Source organism: Symphodus melops (assembly GCF_947650265.1).
Source record: "Symphodus melops genome assembly, chromosome: 5".
Taxonomy (NCBI): Eukaryota; Metazoa; Chordata; class Actinopteri; order Labriformes; family Labridae; genus Symphodus; species Symphodus melops.
This window is the reverse complement of record NC_136695.1, coordinates 28,075,105-28,091,047: the sequence shown is the minus strand read 5'-3', so window position 1 is coordinate 28,091,047 and position 15,943 is coordinate 28,075,105. Positions and strand designations below refer to the sequence as shown.

The window sequence follows — 15,943 nt, the reverse complement described above, 5'->3', positions numbered from 1 at the left end:
GGAGACGTAACGAAACCAAAGAAAACGCTGAAACTAGCCTGAGGACACGAAGAGCTTCATTTAACAGTCCAAATATCTCGAGTCAAGAGAAGAAGAACGCCATCTCTAACGCCAAGCAACTTGATTTATTTATTTATTTAGTTTTAGACAGATGTGTGCACACTTGACGTTTGGCTTTAATGCCTGCGTCGCCTTGGCGTTATTTGTTTTTCCGAGTTTAGCTTCTTTCTAATAGTTCCCAATGAGGAGAGAGCGTTTGCATCACAGGCACAGTCCCCCAGCGTCCGAGACGTCCCAGGAGCCAGACCCGGTGTCCCTGCACGGCCTCGACGTCACCTGCACACTTTTGGACCAGCCAATCACATGGTTGTGTCGTGAACCCACATCCTCCCGTCTCCGTGTCTGATCGGAGCAGTGATAGCGGGGCCGTCATATCAAACGTAGTTTAAATCATCGACGCCGTGTCGGTCACACAGCTGCTGTTGTCATAGAGACAAGACGCACGTGCAACAGCCAGAACTTTTCCACGTAAGAAAAAAAATACCAGGTTGACACAGGACCTCACAGGCTACAGCTTCCTTGTTTACTGTTCGGATTGAAGCCAAAACACACCAATATTTGACTTTTAAAAATCACAAGAAATAATCCTGAAACACTTTTCAACTCGGCATATCATCACTTTTTTATTATGGCGGGTTTGTTGGGTTTTTTTCCGCACGTTTTGACCTTTTAAAAAGAAATGTTACTGAAATGAATCTGTGCCAACGGTGGACGGTGCCGGAGTTTTCCTGTGAATAAAAACAATACAAATCGACGACGTGTACCTAGAACTTGTACTTTTTATTGCCATGGTATCAAAATATACATTTTCGCGTTGACTCTTGATAAGATTCAAATTCACAGATTTTGAGAAAAGCAGCTAACTCAATGAACATCCAGGCAGTTTCACACCGTGTCCTAACAGCACACACGTGTTGGATATCGAGCTGCAGCTCTGCTCTGTGTTTCCCTTTGCAAACTTAAAAAGAGGCGGAGCTTTAATGTTTAAGGTGGACAAACAGAAGCGTGTTGCTTTGTGCTGACTCTCGAGGTGAGCTGAATTAAGTTTTCTCCGGTGGTGACAAAAGCTCGACATTTCATTCGACCGACACTCAACAGAGCTCGTTAGCTTGTTTCACAAAGCGGAGATGACGGTGCATTAATTAATGATGACGGTGCATTAATTAATGATGACGGCGCATTAATTAATATCCTCGTCGGTGATTAAAATGTTGAGCTTTGACTCGTTTCAACGCTGGAGAAAATCTTTACTGAGCTCACTGTGAGGCGTTTAATGACGAAAAACACAAGATGTCCAAATGTTTTGAATTTACAGAGCGAAGAATGAAAGGGATGCAGTGTGGACAGCGAGCGTGCGGCCGTGACGCTGGCCTGCTGTTAGGACGCGTTGTTAGACCGGTCGATCGAATTCAGGACGAGACTTGATTGAAAGGTTTTTTTAAATTCAAATTCCAATATTGATCAGAGAAGACCGCAAAGTGTTCAGTCTGGACTTTTTTTAGACGTAGCCTACACTGAGCTACATTTAGTTATCTTTGATCAATCCTCATTAATGTTTTTCATTGATCCACGTGGGTCAAAATGTTTTTTTAGTTGTTTGAATAATTTACTGTGTTTGTGTTGATGCTCGATTCCTGAGTGAGTTTGAGTGTTACGGGTTAAATATGTGTTGATTTGTGTTATTTTGCCCGGATTGTTTGTATAGACACATCAGAATCAGAGTTGGTTTTTATTGCTGTTTACATTTACACATAGAAGAAGCTGGACTTGGTAGTTTTTTTTGTGCAGAACAATTATCAGATGAAATTTAAAAACAGCCGAGCGTCCTACACCAAGGCGGCGGCGGCGGCGGCGGCGTGGATGGATGTTACACGAGTCCAGTTGCTACACGATCTGAAGACCAAACTAAAGTGTAAAAGTACTTGTGATGAACTCTGATCATTATATTGTTGTGTTGGTTACGTGTCAGCTCGTTTTTGAGTGTACTTCATTAACTGCTCATTGATTGTAGCTCATGCTAAGCTAATGTCCTATTCTGATCATTTCAGTATAACTTCCTGCAAGTGGAAGGTTTTTTTTTTGTTGTTAGAAATCAAGGATCCAATTATGGACTGTTAAATGAAGAGGAGACGAGAGCACTACTGAAGCAGCGAGTCGGGAAGGCAGTTTAAAAAAAAAGAAAAAAAAAGCTCCTGACACTGATGCTGCAGATTCGAGCTACAACACAGGATGCTATTATTACTCTGAAGTTCATCGTCTTCTCGACCTTCTCACCAGACCTGAGTTTAAATTCTGTTACTATCAGAGTGTGACTCCTTTGAACCCCTCGAGCTGTGTGATAACTTACCACACCTCCAAAACAGTGACGAAGAGCAAGAATGTAGCTTTCATGTTTAAAATCTTTAACAGGAAGTTAAAGATGAACCCCAAGTCTTGTTTTTTTTTTGGACATGACCTCCCTGTCCCTCTTCAGTTTCCTGTGAGTGGTTTTCAGTCACACTGAGGCCGGCTGTTCGAAAGTCATCCAGCAGGGTTCAAACTCTCGGATAGGATTCAACCTTTAAATCTCGTTCGAAGGATTACGTAATCAGATCAGTTTCCACATAGTGTATGTTAGCTGTGATCCGTCAGCGCAGTTAGCCTCCACTCCACTCTATTCAACGCTGCTGTTTCCACATCACGCACCACGGTCTGTCTCCAGGGGGCGCCAAAGTGCCACTACGCTCTGCCCTGTTTCAAATAGTCATGAGTCTATTTTTAAAAAAAGGAGCTCGCTGGAGGCACGTGTCAAACTGAACAAACGATCCGGACAGGACAACAACAACATGTTTGCTCGTCTCTTTATTCCCGCGTGATTGTTTTAACACGCGTGTTCAGCTGCTCATAACCGCGTGCACGCGACAGAAGTCAGGCTCCGTTTATTGCAGGGCGCTCGTCGCTCATCGAGCTGAGGGAACGCAACGTGCACAGACTTTGGCAGTAAGTGATCCAGTTTGAGTGTCTGAAACTTTCGAGTAGGATTAGGATTTATTTTATCCAATAAATCAGGATCCTCGCCAACAACTTGACATTTTAGTTGATATTTAAATATTTTTAGGATCTATAAAAGGAATAAGGTCAACAGAATTGACCTTACCCCCCTTTGCTGCCCCCCTGTGGACAAAGTACGTGGTGTGAAGTCCCCTTTAAAGCTCTGGTAATCCAGATTAGGTAATCCTTAAAAAGTCTGTACCGAGATCAGGATGATCCGAATCATTTCTTTTAACAACTGGGATAAAAGCAAACTCATGATGTGACCCTCAATAGTAATAAAACAAAACAACAAATGAATGAATTGAGATTTTTTTATCCAGATGAAAGCTTTTGAAGAACCGGGCCCAGAGTTTGAGTTACAGTGGGAGTTTCTGAGGGTTCATGTGGAGGAGAGATGCGGCTCTGGCTTTGGTTTGTGGACTTGAAAAAACAAACTGTGGAGTGAATAGTTACAGTTGTAGAAGACTGAAAAAATCTCTTTCACGCCCTGAAATGGGAGGACCGTGCCCCAAAAATAAAGGCTGAACCTATTCCTGAATCAAACGCTCCAATCTGAAAATGTGTCAGCGTCCAGGCTGCTTTGTTTTTTTTGTTTCTCAGCTGTGGTTCCTTCTCATGCAGTTGCTGGTTGGGACTTTTTGAGAATCTGCCGTCATCGGCACCACAGACGGCGTGAGTACATTCTATTTTTAGTCTTTCTGTCTCCTCGTGTAAAAAGCTCTCCACGGGGACAACTGTGAGGTCACTTCCTGTCATGACGACGACACTCCTCATCAGACAGATCTACACGCACAAAACTTTTTTTTTTGTTGTTGTTGTTTGTTTTTCAACACACTTTCATATATCTCTTATAAAATAAATCTTATATCTCCAAGTATACAATAATAAAATGATGCACTCTGCAGAAAACAAAGGTAACAGGAAACTCCGTATATACACACAGTATATGAAGCCGTTTTGGCAGACGACGTGGACGAGTTCAGTTTCGTAAACGGCTCTTCTTCTTCTTCTTCTTTCCTCCCGTCCTTTTACATTCACAACTCCAAAAATTGTGCTTTAAGAAATCTCTCGCAACAATCCAAGGCCCCCCCCCCCACCCCCCCCCCCCATTTTTATTCTCTTTATTTAAAACCCAGGTCTGCTGAGCAACAGTGAATGTCTGAACAGAAGGTTCCCTGCTCGCCCAAGGGAACGAGGAATGAGGTGAGGAGAGGAATCAAGGGAGTAAGACAAACAGACGTACAAAAGGAGTGCAGATGAAGAATGTCACAGTTTTATGCTTTTCAGGTAGGATTTGTTTCCAAAAGCATCATTTGTTAGGTTTCCCTTTTTTTTTTTTTTTATGTTTTTGCTGGATGAGATTTAATGCCATGTGTGCACGATGCGATCGGTAGGCAGCTTCAGACGTGGAACAAATGTTAACATACAAACGTTCAGTGCGGACTTCTCTGGACTCTGGTCGGGTTTCTGTCCTGGAGCGGCGGTGGCATGTTGATGCTTCCGAGGCAGACGCCTGAGTGCTCTGGAGGCAGGAATGTACACGATGGAATGTGGGGAAAAAAGAAAGACGGCGTGTGGAGCGATGGCGGTGCCAGGGAGCGGACACACAGAGAGCAGGAGCGCGGGGGGGGGGGGTCTTTAGTTTTCCTCGTCGGTGAGCTCGTCCTCAGCGGTGGCCTTCTCGGGAATGGCCTCCAGGCTGCGTCTGTTTTTGGACTCGGAGCCGGAGGAGCCGCCCGTCAAGCCGCCTTTACTCAGGTTACAGGTGAGCGCGGCGTAGTGGATCTGCTTTAAGCTCTCCTGCACTTCACTCCTGGCGTGCTTCAGAAGATCTGCCTGACCCTGAGGGACAGATGGAAGCGTTAGAGCCAGGTGTCAAAGCTCGGCTTGTCTCTGCTTTACTACAATACTGCTGAAATATACACTGTGTCACCTCCCTGCTCTCTGTTTTGGCAATGACATTCTTTCAAAATAAAAGCTTTCCACTGCTGGATCCTAAAATGCTGGCCGCCCCGGCTTCCAGCGATGTGATAAATCAAGCTCTTAATCACCTTTCTCTTATCAACAAAGAAATCAAGTCGGTTTAATGAAACCACAGAACTGCCTAAACGAGACGATTACAGGCAGCGGAGGAGATTCCACTCATGTCAGATTAGCCCATAAAAAAGATTTTTCACCCTCAGGATACGGAGCACAAGTGTTGGAAGGAGACAAAGAACAGGTTAGAGGCCCGTCCAGGTCATTCTTCATTTTTGCACACAGTCCTAAAACATCATTGTATTCTATTAAAGGAGGATCATGTGTGTCTGTGAGGGGAGCGGAGGCTTCAGTGCGACGGAGGCGTGGTGTGTTTTGGTTTCACGCTGTAATCAAAGGGCGACATCGACAGGATTAAAAAGCGGAACATTCTTCCTTTAAGGAATGTGAAGAGGAGAACATACCGAGCTCTGATAAAAGTCATTAATTGTGTCCGCTATCAGTGGCACATCTGTGTTATCATTCCTTTCATGTCATCGTGTGTAAAGAACACGGACGCACACGATAAGTCACCACTGTTAGTGTGTGCTGAGTTCAGAGCGGTGTTGGAGCCGAGCCATCCTTTAATCTTAAAGAGCTTTAAAGTCGATGACTTGATGCACTTTTAATGATCATCCAAAACTCCAAGGAGTGTTCACGCCGTGCGTCTGCCAACAAGAAGATCCATATAGGAACCGGCCCAGATTAAACATGAACACAATGAATGAGAAGTCGACTGCCTGGGGATCGGCTAAATAAATGATAGCGGAGCTACTCGTGAGCTAATCTTAATTAACACGTGCAAATAGGAATAAATATTCAGTAACAAGCAGCGGAGTGAAATAATCACAGGTGTGATGCACACTGGTACTTACTTTAATATACTTGTGTGGACACACTCACTTTGAGTTTTTAAACATGTAAATGTGAAATATGTTGGAATACTAAAGATTAGACTCCAGCCTTTAAAGGCTTCGATCAGCTGCAGCAGGAGGAGCAGATGCTTCTATAACCACAGTGTGAAAGCTTATAGAGCGTATGAGCATTTTCAACATGAAACACAAAAGCAATTTTCTTTAAAGGAGCTAAATCAAGGTCAGCCGGTAGTGGGATTTACAACACATTTTCATTTAATGTCATTTCTTTAATGTTGTGCTGAAGGCCAAACACTGCAGCTGCCAAACACAAATACCTCGCAGGTGTAGACTCATCACTCCAGACGATTCTACAACTCACTCTGTGAAATCCAGAATGCACTGTAAGCTGCACGGATGTAGGAGATGCAGAACATTTATTGACTTTCTAGCTGCAGTACGACGGCTCAGCTCTCATTGGTGCAGAGTGCTGGGGGAGATCTTTTATAGCTCACACAGTGACTGACAGCTGAACACGTAGGCTGAAGGTTCGACCTCTCTGACTGTTTCCAGACGGATCGCTGTGACGAACTCCACTTTTCAAAACGCCTCCTCAGAACACAACGTGTGACGTCACCATGCTTTAAAGGAAGGATGGTGATGACCAGTGAGCGTCTGGGTCATCAGTCTCGAGCGTGTCGTGTAACCGGGCTCACTGCGGCTCATACTGCAGCCGATGGAACTTTCCATGTGGAAAAGCGCTGGAAGGCGCTGACCCTGACCTCTGATTAATAAACGTATGAGAGGTGACCTGCAGCGTGCACGCTACTCATGGACAGCTGTTCCCTCCGAATGGGAGAAATCTCACCTTGAGTATGGTGATGTTCCACGTGAAGCTCTCCACCGCCTTGTGCAGCTTCCGGCCCTTCAGCCCCTCCTTCACAGCCAGGTCGTGAAGGTTCTCGTGGAACTCCATCGCTGGGAGAGACACAAAGAGGAGGAGTCTTAATGCTTCCGGTTTGTTCCACAGAGGAGCAGCTGTGAGCTGACTGGAGCAGTCTGTTGTCAGTGTGAGGAAGAGCAGAGACCCTGACGTGTCCTGTCAACGTTTGGCAGCCTTTGTGAGAGTGCAGAGGTTCTGCTCTCCCCTCACTGTGTGTCTGCAGATTCATGATAACAACAGAAAGCTGCTGCAGAAGATACAGTATATAACAGGTCTAAATAAACAAACATCAGGTGGGATTTTCTGAAGAGTGTGTTTCTGACAGTGTTTCAGGAATGGTGCTGTTAATCACAGGAAGTAATCCATGAGCGTCACAATGACAGTGAGTGTTTCTCTTACATAAACTGAGTCGAGGATTTTATTGTTCTCAGGTGGATTTAAAGCCAGCTTTGGCCTTTGATCCCTCAGGATCTGACCTCTCCATGACCCTGCTGTGCTCACTGTCCCAGGAGTCACAGTCCTGCTCACAGAGGCTGTAAATCACCTTGACTCTGTATTCCCTGTTGGAGAAGCAGCCTCTCCTGTTTACTGAGAAGATGCTGAGTAGGGTTATGTTTTTTTTTTCTTTGCCGGTTTCTGAGCTGCTCCCTGCTGCTTCCTCTCTCCGGGCTAAGATTCTCCTGCTGCAGGCCATCTAAAGCTGGCTGTGTAAATGCTAACACTGCAGCGCTGCTCTGAGCTTTCCAAGAGAAGCAGATAGCAAAAAATAAAAAATAAAAGCAGCATTTTTTTAGTCTTTAAATTGTTTGTTTCAACTAACCAGTGCTTGTGCTTTGCTAGCCAAGGCTAGCCTTACTAGCTAAAGGACAGCTCGTAGCTTTGTGTGGATTCAGGAGTTTGGGTTTGGTTCGAGCTTGTCGTCATGCTTCAGCTTTGCCAACACACACTAGTCGTCTGCACATTCAAGAAGTCTGGCCTCGTGTTTTTATTGGAGGACTTTTGAAATGTTATGTGTGTAATCTTGAACATGAGAAGGGCAGTACAGTGTGACACATGTCTTTGTGTCCGCTAACATGGGAAACAGGAGCGTGTCTCTTTAAAGACATTATATGAAGTCATAATAATGTTGAATTCAGTGTTTTCATTTTTAGAGCATGTGTGCTCAGTATCTCAAAGTAAAATGTGACAAAGCTCAGAGGCTCGTCTGAGCGAGGCGTTGACAGGACTACGGAAGAGAAAAAAAAAGATAAAGCAAAAAGGGAAGCTGGCTCAAAGGCAGAGAAGGAAACAAGCAGCAGCAGCAGCACTGAAGGGAGCAGGGAGGCAGGATGAGTCGGAAAAGCACGAGGCCCGGAAAGTGAGAGAAAGGCAGAGGAGATGCGGTGTAGGCAGACAGACATGACGTTCTCTCACTGCGGATTAGCATCAAGGCATTAAACAGAGGAAGGATTTGTCTCCCGAGGAGCTATCCCACCCCCTCTCTTCCTCTCCCTTTCTTTTCTTTTTTCTTTTGCATGACTGAGTCTGAGTAAGGACATGTTTAACGTCGAGCTGGCTGTACAGTACAGTGCAGCAACAGGCAGCACAGCCTGCCAGCTAAATAAACCGAGAGGAGACGAAGCAGAGTTCCTGCTACGCACAAAGCCCATCGCTGCGTAACACACTTGCGCACTGGGAACTCCTACAGAGGATGCAACACATTTCCGCTTGGAGCTCTGATATAAAGCTACAGTCTGCCCTGGCCCCTGTTGGTGCTGTTGCCATGGAAACGTGGCGAGCACACAAGAGAGACCCCCTTCATGTGAAATCACCATAATGGCTTTGGGGTTGGGCTGTTTAGGAGCCTCTCAGCTGAGAAAAAGCAGTCTGCCACTCTGAAGCTGACATCACACCTCTTCCTGTCTCATCACCAACATGTCACCCCACAGGTCTGTCTGCTGTGACTACAGAGCTGCTGCCGCTGCTGCTGCTGCTGCTGCTGCCGCTGCACGTGAACCATGACTGTGCTGAAGGAGGTGCACGGCATCCTCCAGCTCTCGCTCACACTGGAGGTTGCCTAGCAACATGGCATGGAGTCTGGCAGCCAAGACAGAGGGAAGCTGATTCTCAGCGAGGCGAATCACACTGACGTCTGTGAGGTAATGCTGCAAGACACAAACTGTACTCAATCCATGCTCTACAGTACGGAGCGTCACGGCTGAAATATTTACTTCAATATGAGCGTCGGCTTGTGTCACGAAATGTTTACTGACTGAGCCCCAGGTGACACGATAATGAAGAAAAGTTCAGACCAATCAGTGACTGAGATAATGAAAAACAAGAATGCTTCATCTTCTTTCATTAATATCAAACATTACGTAACAGAGCCTGAGGATCATTTAGATGACCAACAGTCTGAAAAAAGGAAAAAGGTTTGAAACAACTGCTGTTAATCATTTTCCCGTGATTTCAACATCCTCTGTGCGCCGCTGTGGTCCGTCGGCGCCGCACACGCCACCTTCAGCTGCTGCTCCAGTCGATGATTGGATGCCAGCATGCTAGCATGCTAGCAGTGGCACCACACTGAAAATACTCTGCGGGTCTATTTTTTAACCGAGTACGCCGCAACCGTGAGCCAAGCTGGACAGGAAGTCAGATGAGAGAACGCACAGAGAGTCCAGTCAATTTCAAAATAAAACACTTAAGCTCATAGTTCTCATCACTTTTATCAACATACGTGAACATTAAGTCATGTTCAGAGAGACATGTTGTCTGTCCTCTGGTTGTCCTGTGACCTGTGGACAGCTGGCGACACTGACGGTGAGTCTGATGACGACCCAATGATGGTGCTGATTAAATTAAAGATCCCTGATGCTTTTAATGTAGCTCCTATCGATGCATCAGTAATAACCAACACACTCCTCATGTTACATCTAAAGGTGATAAAAATGAATCTGTTCATGCAGCGCTTCACCTTCTGAGCCCTCTGAGGGAATCCATGTCCACTGTTACATAAACATTGGCTCTCTGCTTCGTATTCTGCACAGTGTCACAGCAGAGTCCCTCTGCAACCATTATTTTTCACTTGACATTTAACAACATCTTCTGTAATTATCTTGTTAGTCTGCAGCGAGTTCAGCCAATCAGCTGCCCTGAATGCTAATTCCAGCCTGAGTGTGTGTAGGTTGAGAGAAGCGACATCCATGTCGGAGCTGTAAACACCTGACTCTGTGTGTGTGTGTGTGTGTGTGTGTGTGTGTGTGTGTGTGTGTGCCCTGTCTGAGCTGATGTGATGGATTATTCACAACGTTAATAGCTGTTGCTGCCGGAGCGTTCTGCTTCCTGTACGGGGGGGATCGGGTCTGTACTGACCCAGTTTCTACCCAACAGACACGTGTGAGAAACCCACAATGCACGCCACGCAAACATGAACAGGCACATCAGCAAACCGGCGCGTTACTGTTCTACATACACACACACACACACACACACACACACACACACACACACACACACAGAGTTTGGTTGAGTTAATGCCAGCTCAGGTGTTCAAGCTGATTGGCTTGCCGTCTGTTGTGTCTTCTGTTGGAGCTTGTGAGAAAAGTTTGTTTGGCGTGTTGTTGCTCTGAGTATTGTTGTCTAGCAGAGAATGATTCATGCAGGCGACGGGGTTTTCAATATTGGCTTGCCCTCACTGTACAGCACAAAGAACAGTTACATCACATCCTGTTGTGTTTCCAAACTCGCAAAGCATGAAATGGAGCATCAGCTGACCTCCAACAGACCTTCGCTGACGACGAGCCAGAGAGAACTCTCCTTCAGGCTGAAATACTTTGACTTGTTTTAAATCAGGGATTTATCTGTGTATTTTACGTCCCGTGGAAGAGGAGCAACAGTTAGAGCACAACAAAGACGAATCCCACGTGAACATTTGCTAAACGGGTCAAACACTGTGTGAAATACATGCGACGAGCTGAAACATGAATTTCCCTCGGGATCAATAAAGTATCTATCTATCTATCTATCTATCTATCTATCTATCTATCTATCTATCTATCTATCTATCTATCTATCTATCTATCTATCTATCTATCTATCTATCTATCTATCTATCTATCTATCTATCTATCTATCTGTCTATCTGTCTATCTGTCTGCAGACTGTTTATTTCATTCTTGAACTCTTTGAGTGGCAGAGCTGCTCTCGAGCTCTGCTCAGAAAGATCTGGATTCAGTCCATCATGTTGCCTTTATTTACCCGCCATCGAGAACTGAAAACTTAGCTGCCAAAAAAAAAAAAACGCAGTCAAGTATTTGAGGAGTGACGGATGCTAATTTCCCACCTTGACACCCACCACGGGTCACGGCTCGGGTTAAAGGGCCGGCTCTCTCTGCTCTACTGCTCAGATGTTAACAGCCGGTGGACGGATGGCATCTCCTGCGAGGCAAGCCAGATCATAACTCACTCACTTCAGCATGAGGACGTGAAGCTGCAAAGGCGATTGGAGGACGGTGTTGCCAGCATACCAATTTAACATCTTAAAATGAGCCAGTAACAAAAACACTGATCACACAGCCTTAAACTTAGATCACTTAAACAGAGAAGTTCCAAAGTGAAAGTCCTTCTTGCACAGGTATGATCACCGACTTCAGCTGATTTTTCTCTGCTCGTAAACTGAAGCACTTCTTCAACCCCCCCCCCCCCCCCCAAAAAAAAAATGGTGTATATTCTAGTAAAGAAGAGAAGAGGGTCAAACTGAGGTCAATGTTTCAGGCTGCCTCCGCTAAGAGAGAGATGTTCATTGTCTCTGTTTCAGGTCTGAGCGGAGACATTTAATAATTTACAAGTCATCCTTCAGGAGCAGCAGTACAGCTGAGCCGTGGTCATGATGGTCCGCCGTCCTCCAACCAGCGCTTCCATCATTCCCTGAGACTGTTTTAGTGCAAAGAGCGTGATGAGCTGCCCAGAAAAAGCTAAACGCAGTTATTCCACCTCTGAAAACCTGACGCCATTTTGGCAGAGAAAACAAAAACAAAGGCTGGTAATTAAGAGGCTGCAGAACCCTGAGATCCACACGAGGCTGTCTCGAGTTCAGACCCAACAACAACAGTCACTTCTGAGAAGACAAAGGCAGAGAGACAATCATGTGTGTTATTTTCATCTGGAGCAGTAAACTTGTGGATGGTGGACTTCAGTGGTCAGACGTGTCTGCTGTTTATTTATCCACTGTGATGCTTTGTCAGCATCTTTAAAAAAAAACCTGTATCATCCAAACACCATCATGTCACCAGAACAGACAAACACCATCAGTTCACTACAAAAACTTAAAGTCAGACACTGAATGTTAGAGGCTGTTATCTGTCTTCCATCTATTTGCAGTCTTTGTCTATCGTCTGGATCTGTCTCCACGCTCAGGCTGGACGTAACCTCTGAAGTCAAAGTCGTCATTTCGTGCCTGCTCTTAACCTGAACCCTTCACGCTGTGCAGTCAGGGCTGCAACCACCATCAATAACATTGATTACTGAAAGTGTGGCCATCGGATTAGTTTATTGATTTGTTGTATCACTCGATTTCACGTCACAGCGCGCCGCTGGTGACGTCACACGCAGACGGCTGAGCGGAGTGTCGTACAGCACGATGACCATTTATTATGAACCAGATATATGAGGGGAAATGTGACAATTTTTCATGGTGAAGACGAGACGTTTGAGGGCAAAAAAAGGATCTTCAATGAAATAAAAACAACAAATCAGACAAAAACTACAGTTTGTTTTTCAGTTATAAGAAGAGATCGGATTTAAACATCAGTGTTGAGCTGTCGGACATCTAAACCCATGATAGTTCCTCCACTTTGTGTTTTATATGTCCGTCAAATGACAAACAGGAGAGATGTGTGTGCAGGCAGAGCAGGAGGCGAGTGTGTGTGTGTGTGTGTGTGTGTGTGTAATAAGAGACACAGATAGATGATGAGCTTTAAGGAGCTGGCCAAGCAGTGAGCGTCTAAACGTCATAAAATGAAAAAGCTAATGCTTCCTTTTATCGAGAGGTGCATGAATCTGAAGGAGACTCTCACACTTCACTCTGTGTGCTCTCACAGAAAGACCTCGGACATAAAGACTCCTTCTCTCAGACAGCGTCCACACAAAACACTGCAGTGCTGAGACACGTTGCTCCTTTGCACCTGGAGAGATGAACCTTCAGTGATTGTTGTGCTCCAGTATTTTCTTTCAGTCCTGTCTGAGAGAAGGAGGACTTACCTACAAGGAAAAGTCCTTCATTCAAAGTAAATCAATGTTTTTTTTCAGTATAATTTGAATGTACCGTAAAAACCAGAATAGAAGTCACACCGGTAAGACGAGGTCCTGTTTTTGTCTCTCAGAGAGAGAAAACGCTGAAAGGGACTTCCTGCGTGGACAATTCTACTGTGTTCAGTTTGTGTGCAGCTCTGTCTTTCAGTTCGGTCCGTATCCACTTTATGGAGTTTGCACTATTAGCTACAGTACGGTAGTTAAGCTCTCAGCCTGCAGGGAAAGTTGTGAAGTACAGAACCGGAGCTGGTCACCCTTTAACTTTATTCTCAGACTCTCTCAAATAAGAGAGCACTCGACGAGCTTTATTTACAGGACAATTAAACAGCATTTCCTGTAAATGCAGGATTATGACCTCATGAAGGAGAAAAGAGGTGAAACAGTTGTGCAGCCGGTCCGGTCTGTGACGCAGTCTTTCCCAGCACAGCGTGCAATCAGCTTCTAAACACCACGACTGGGGATGTTTTTTTAATCGCCTCAGGAGGAAAAGAAAAAGGATGAAAAGTTTGATTCATGAAAAAAAATTATCTGCTGTTTAATCTGCTGTTAAAATAACCAACAGTTGCAGTCCTTATCGTTATCAATAAAACCCTGTTCACAACCAGACACGATCATTTTCTCTTCGCCTCTCTTTGCGTCTATGAAGGATGCACAGGATGCATTTTTTGCAGCCAAAGTAAAGATGAAGGCTGCATCTGAAGGAGCCCTCGACATGGGACAGCCTTCCCATGATGCAAGGATGCAGGCTCTGAAGTGAAACACAGCTAGTGTGCAGATCCTACACTAGTACATGATCAAAGCTGAAGCTCTGCAGGTCGGAGTAATAAGCTCTTGTTGGTGTGTAGTGTGGCTTCAGACTGCGTGAAAGCTTCAGCAGCTTTCTAACGGTGACATTCACAGCTCTTCTCTGCCGTCTCCTACCTGCTTTCTGTGTTTGTAGGATCCTGTCGTACACCCCCTCAGAGTTCTCCAGCAGAGTCTTGCTCGTCTGGATCACCTGAAAGGAGACAAACATGCTGTTCATATTTTCTTTTCCACATCAGCAAAACTGGCATCCCACAATAAAGCAGGGCGCCGTCTCCGTCTGGCGGCCAGGCTCAGACGCAAGCTGTTATTACAAGCACGCCGGTGGGTGTGGTCCCTGAATTGCCTTTTTTAAAGCCAAAATTAGAGGCACGGAGACACAAGCAATTACAGTGTTTATTAAAAGTTCGGTTTCCTTCAAACTGGAACTCAGGCTTGTCTTCAGGAGTAAAAAAAGCAACTGTCAATCCTGTTACTGGGGTTTGAAAGCATCCCTGTACAAGAACAGTCAGATCACCGAGGTCACATAATTATTATCAGAGCCAGAAGCAAACATGCGAGTCGTTTCAAACAGAGCGCCACCTTGTTATCTGTGAAATTGCAGCTGTGAGAGTCTAAATTTAGCTCTTGTGGTGTTATGCTCAGCCTTAATTGAGAGCACAAACTAAGCTGACCTGCAGACTGTTAACACTCTCATGGTGGCCTTTAAAGCAGACTCAAATGAATCACTTTACATATTAAATGTTAGACTTGGTTTCCTTATGCAGGGAAGGTAGCACAGTGGTGTTTCAGGAGGTTAATGATGCATATGTAGGCTGTCACAAAAAGAGGTAAATAAGCACGGAGAGAAGCGGGTGCCTGACGGACCATCTGGAGCCGTCATCTTAGGAACAGCTTAATTGTTCCATGGGAAGGGGGTGACAGACTGTAAAGAGCAAAACGCTGCTTTTGATTTCAGTTAGTGCATGATGGGATTTTGTGTACGCAGGCCTGTGGTAAGTGTCGGTGTACATTCACGAGTTCGCTCCCTCAGTGCACCTCAAGGTCGTGACACGGAGCCAGAGAGCGCGCCGACTTGCCAAGATGGCAGAGGAAAGGAAAACAACGTTTCATTCAAGCGGAGCAACATCATTCCCCCGAGGACAATCTGTGCTGCCTGCAAACACCAGAAGAAACTCAGTGTGTGTGTGTGTGTGTGTGTGTGTGTGTGTGAAATCAAACAGACCAGACCTGGCATGTGACCTGGGCAGGGGCGTGGCCTAAACGCTGGCCTTTAGCCAGTAACAATACAGATGTTATAATCCACTGTTCATTGTCACCCTGTAGCTTCCTCTGCATTTCCACAGGTTGGAACTTTAATTTGGGACATTGGAACAAAGATTTTCTCTTTGATTCTTCAAAGATGTACGCCTTGATCAAGTGAAGGTTGCCACCCTGTTGTGTTTATTTTTCCTTTTATCACGAGCAATTATGAAATACAACGTGCATGCTTGTTTTGCAGCCGTCCCTGTCCCCGGCTGTGTTTTTGGGATTTAAACACAAGCATAAGATACAGAACTGGTGATATTATTCAAATGTAGACTTTATAATGCGGTGCTTTCTGATGTAATCAATTGGAATCTTTCGGTCATTTAGATGTCAGGATCTGAGGTAGATGATTGGACATGGGAAGGGAAGATAAATGCTGAATGAGTCCAGTGTTGGCACACACAAACGTAACAGGCAAATGACGTACTATCTTGCACAAACATCCAAAATAATGTTCACTATCTTGATGGAATTTTTACAAGTTTTGGCCTTTTATTGACCAAGTCGAATGGGAGGAAGAGGAGGAAGAGGACATCCTGTGATTCTCTAAGTTGCGTCCAGGTTACATCACAGCCTCGGTCCGTCTCCTCTGCATTCTGTCCGCGTCGTGGGGATTAGAAAGAGCTGAAGGAGTGTT

The 15,943-nt window shown here is 45.2% G+C and overlaps 1 protein-coding gene and 1 long non-coding RNA gene across 2 annotated transcripts in view; one reads left to right on the top strand and one right to left on the bottom strand.

Moving 5' to 3' along the window:
- The first annotated feature begins 217 nt into the window (after positions 1-217).
- On the top strand, positions 218-4,430 carry LOC306824184. The gene is made up of 2 exons (XR_013779111.1): positions 218-1,883; positions 1,937-4,430. It is a non-coding gene; the product is annotated as an uncharacterized lncRNA (long non-coding RNA).
- Positions 4,345-15,943, bottom strand: part of plcl2 (phospholipase C like 2) — a 37,179-nt gene continuing 25,580 nt past the window's right edge. Inside the window, exons 5-7 of the mRNA XM_079344202.1 lie at positions 14,116-14,191; positions 6,832-6,941; positions 4,345-4,935 (exon numbers count right to left, since the gene is read on the bottom strand). Coding sequence (XP_079200328.1) covers positions 4,732-4,935; positions 6,832-6,941; positions 14,116-14,191 — 390 coding nt within the window. The 3' untranslated portion in view covers positions 4,345-4,731. The remainder of the gene's footprint in view (positions 4,936-6,831; positions 6,942-14,115; positions 14,192-15,943) is intronic.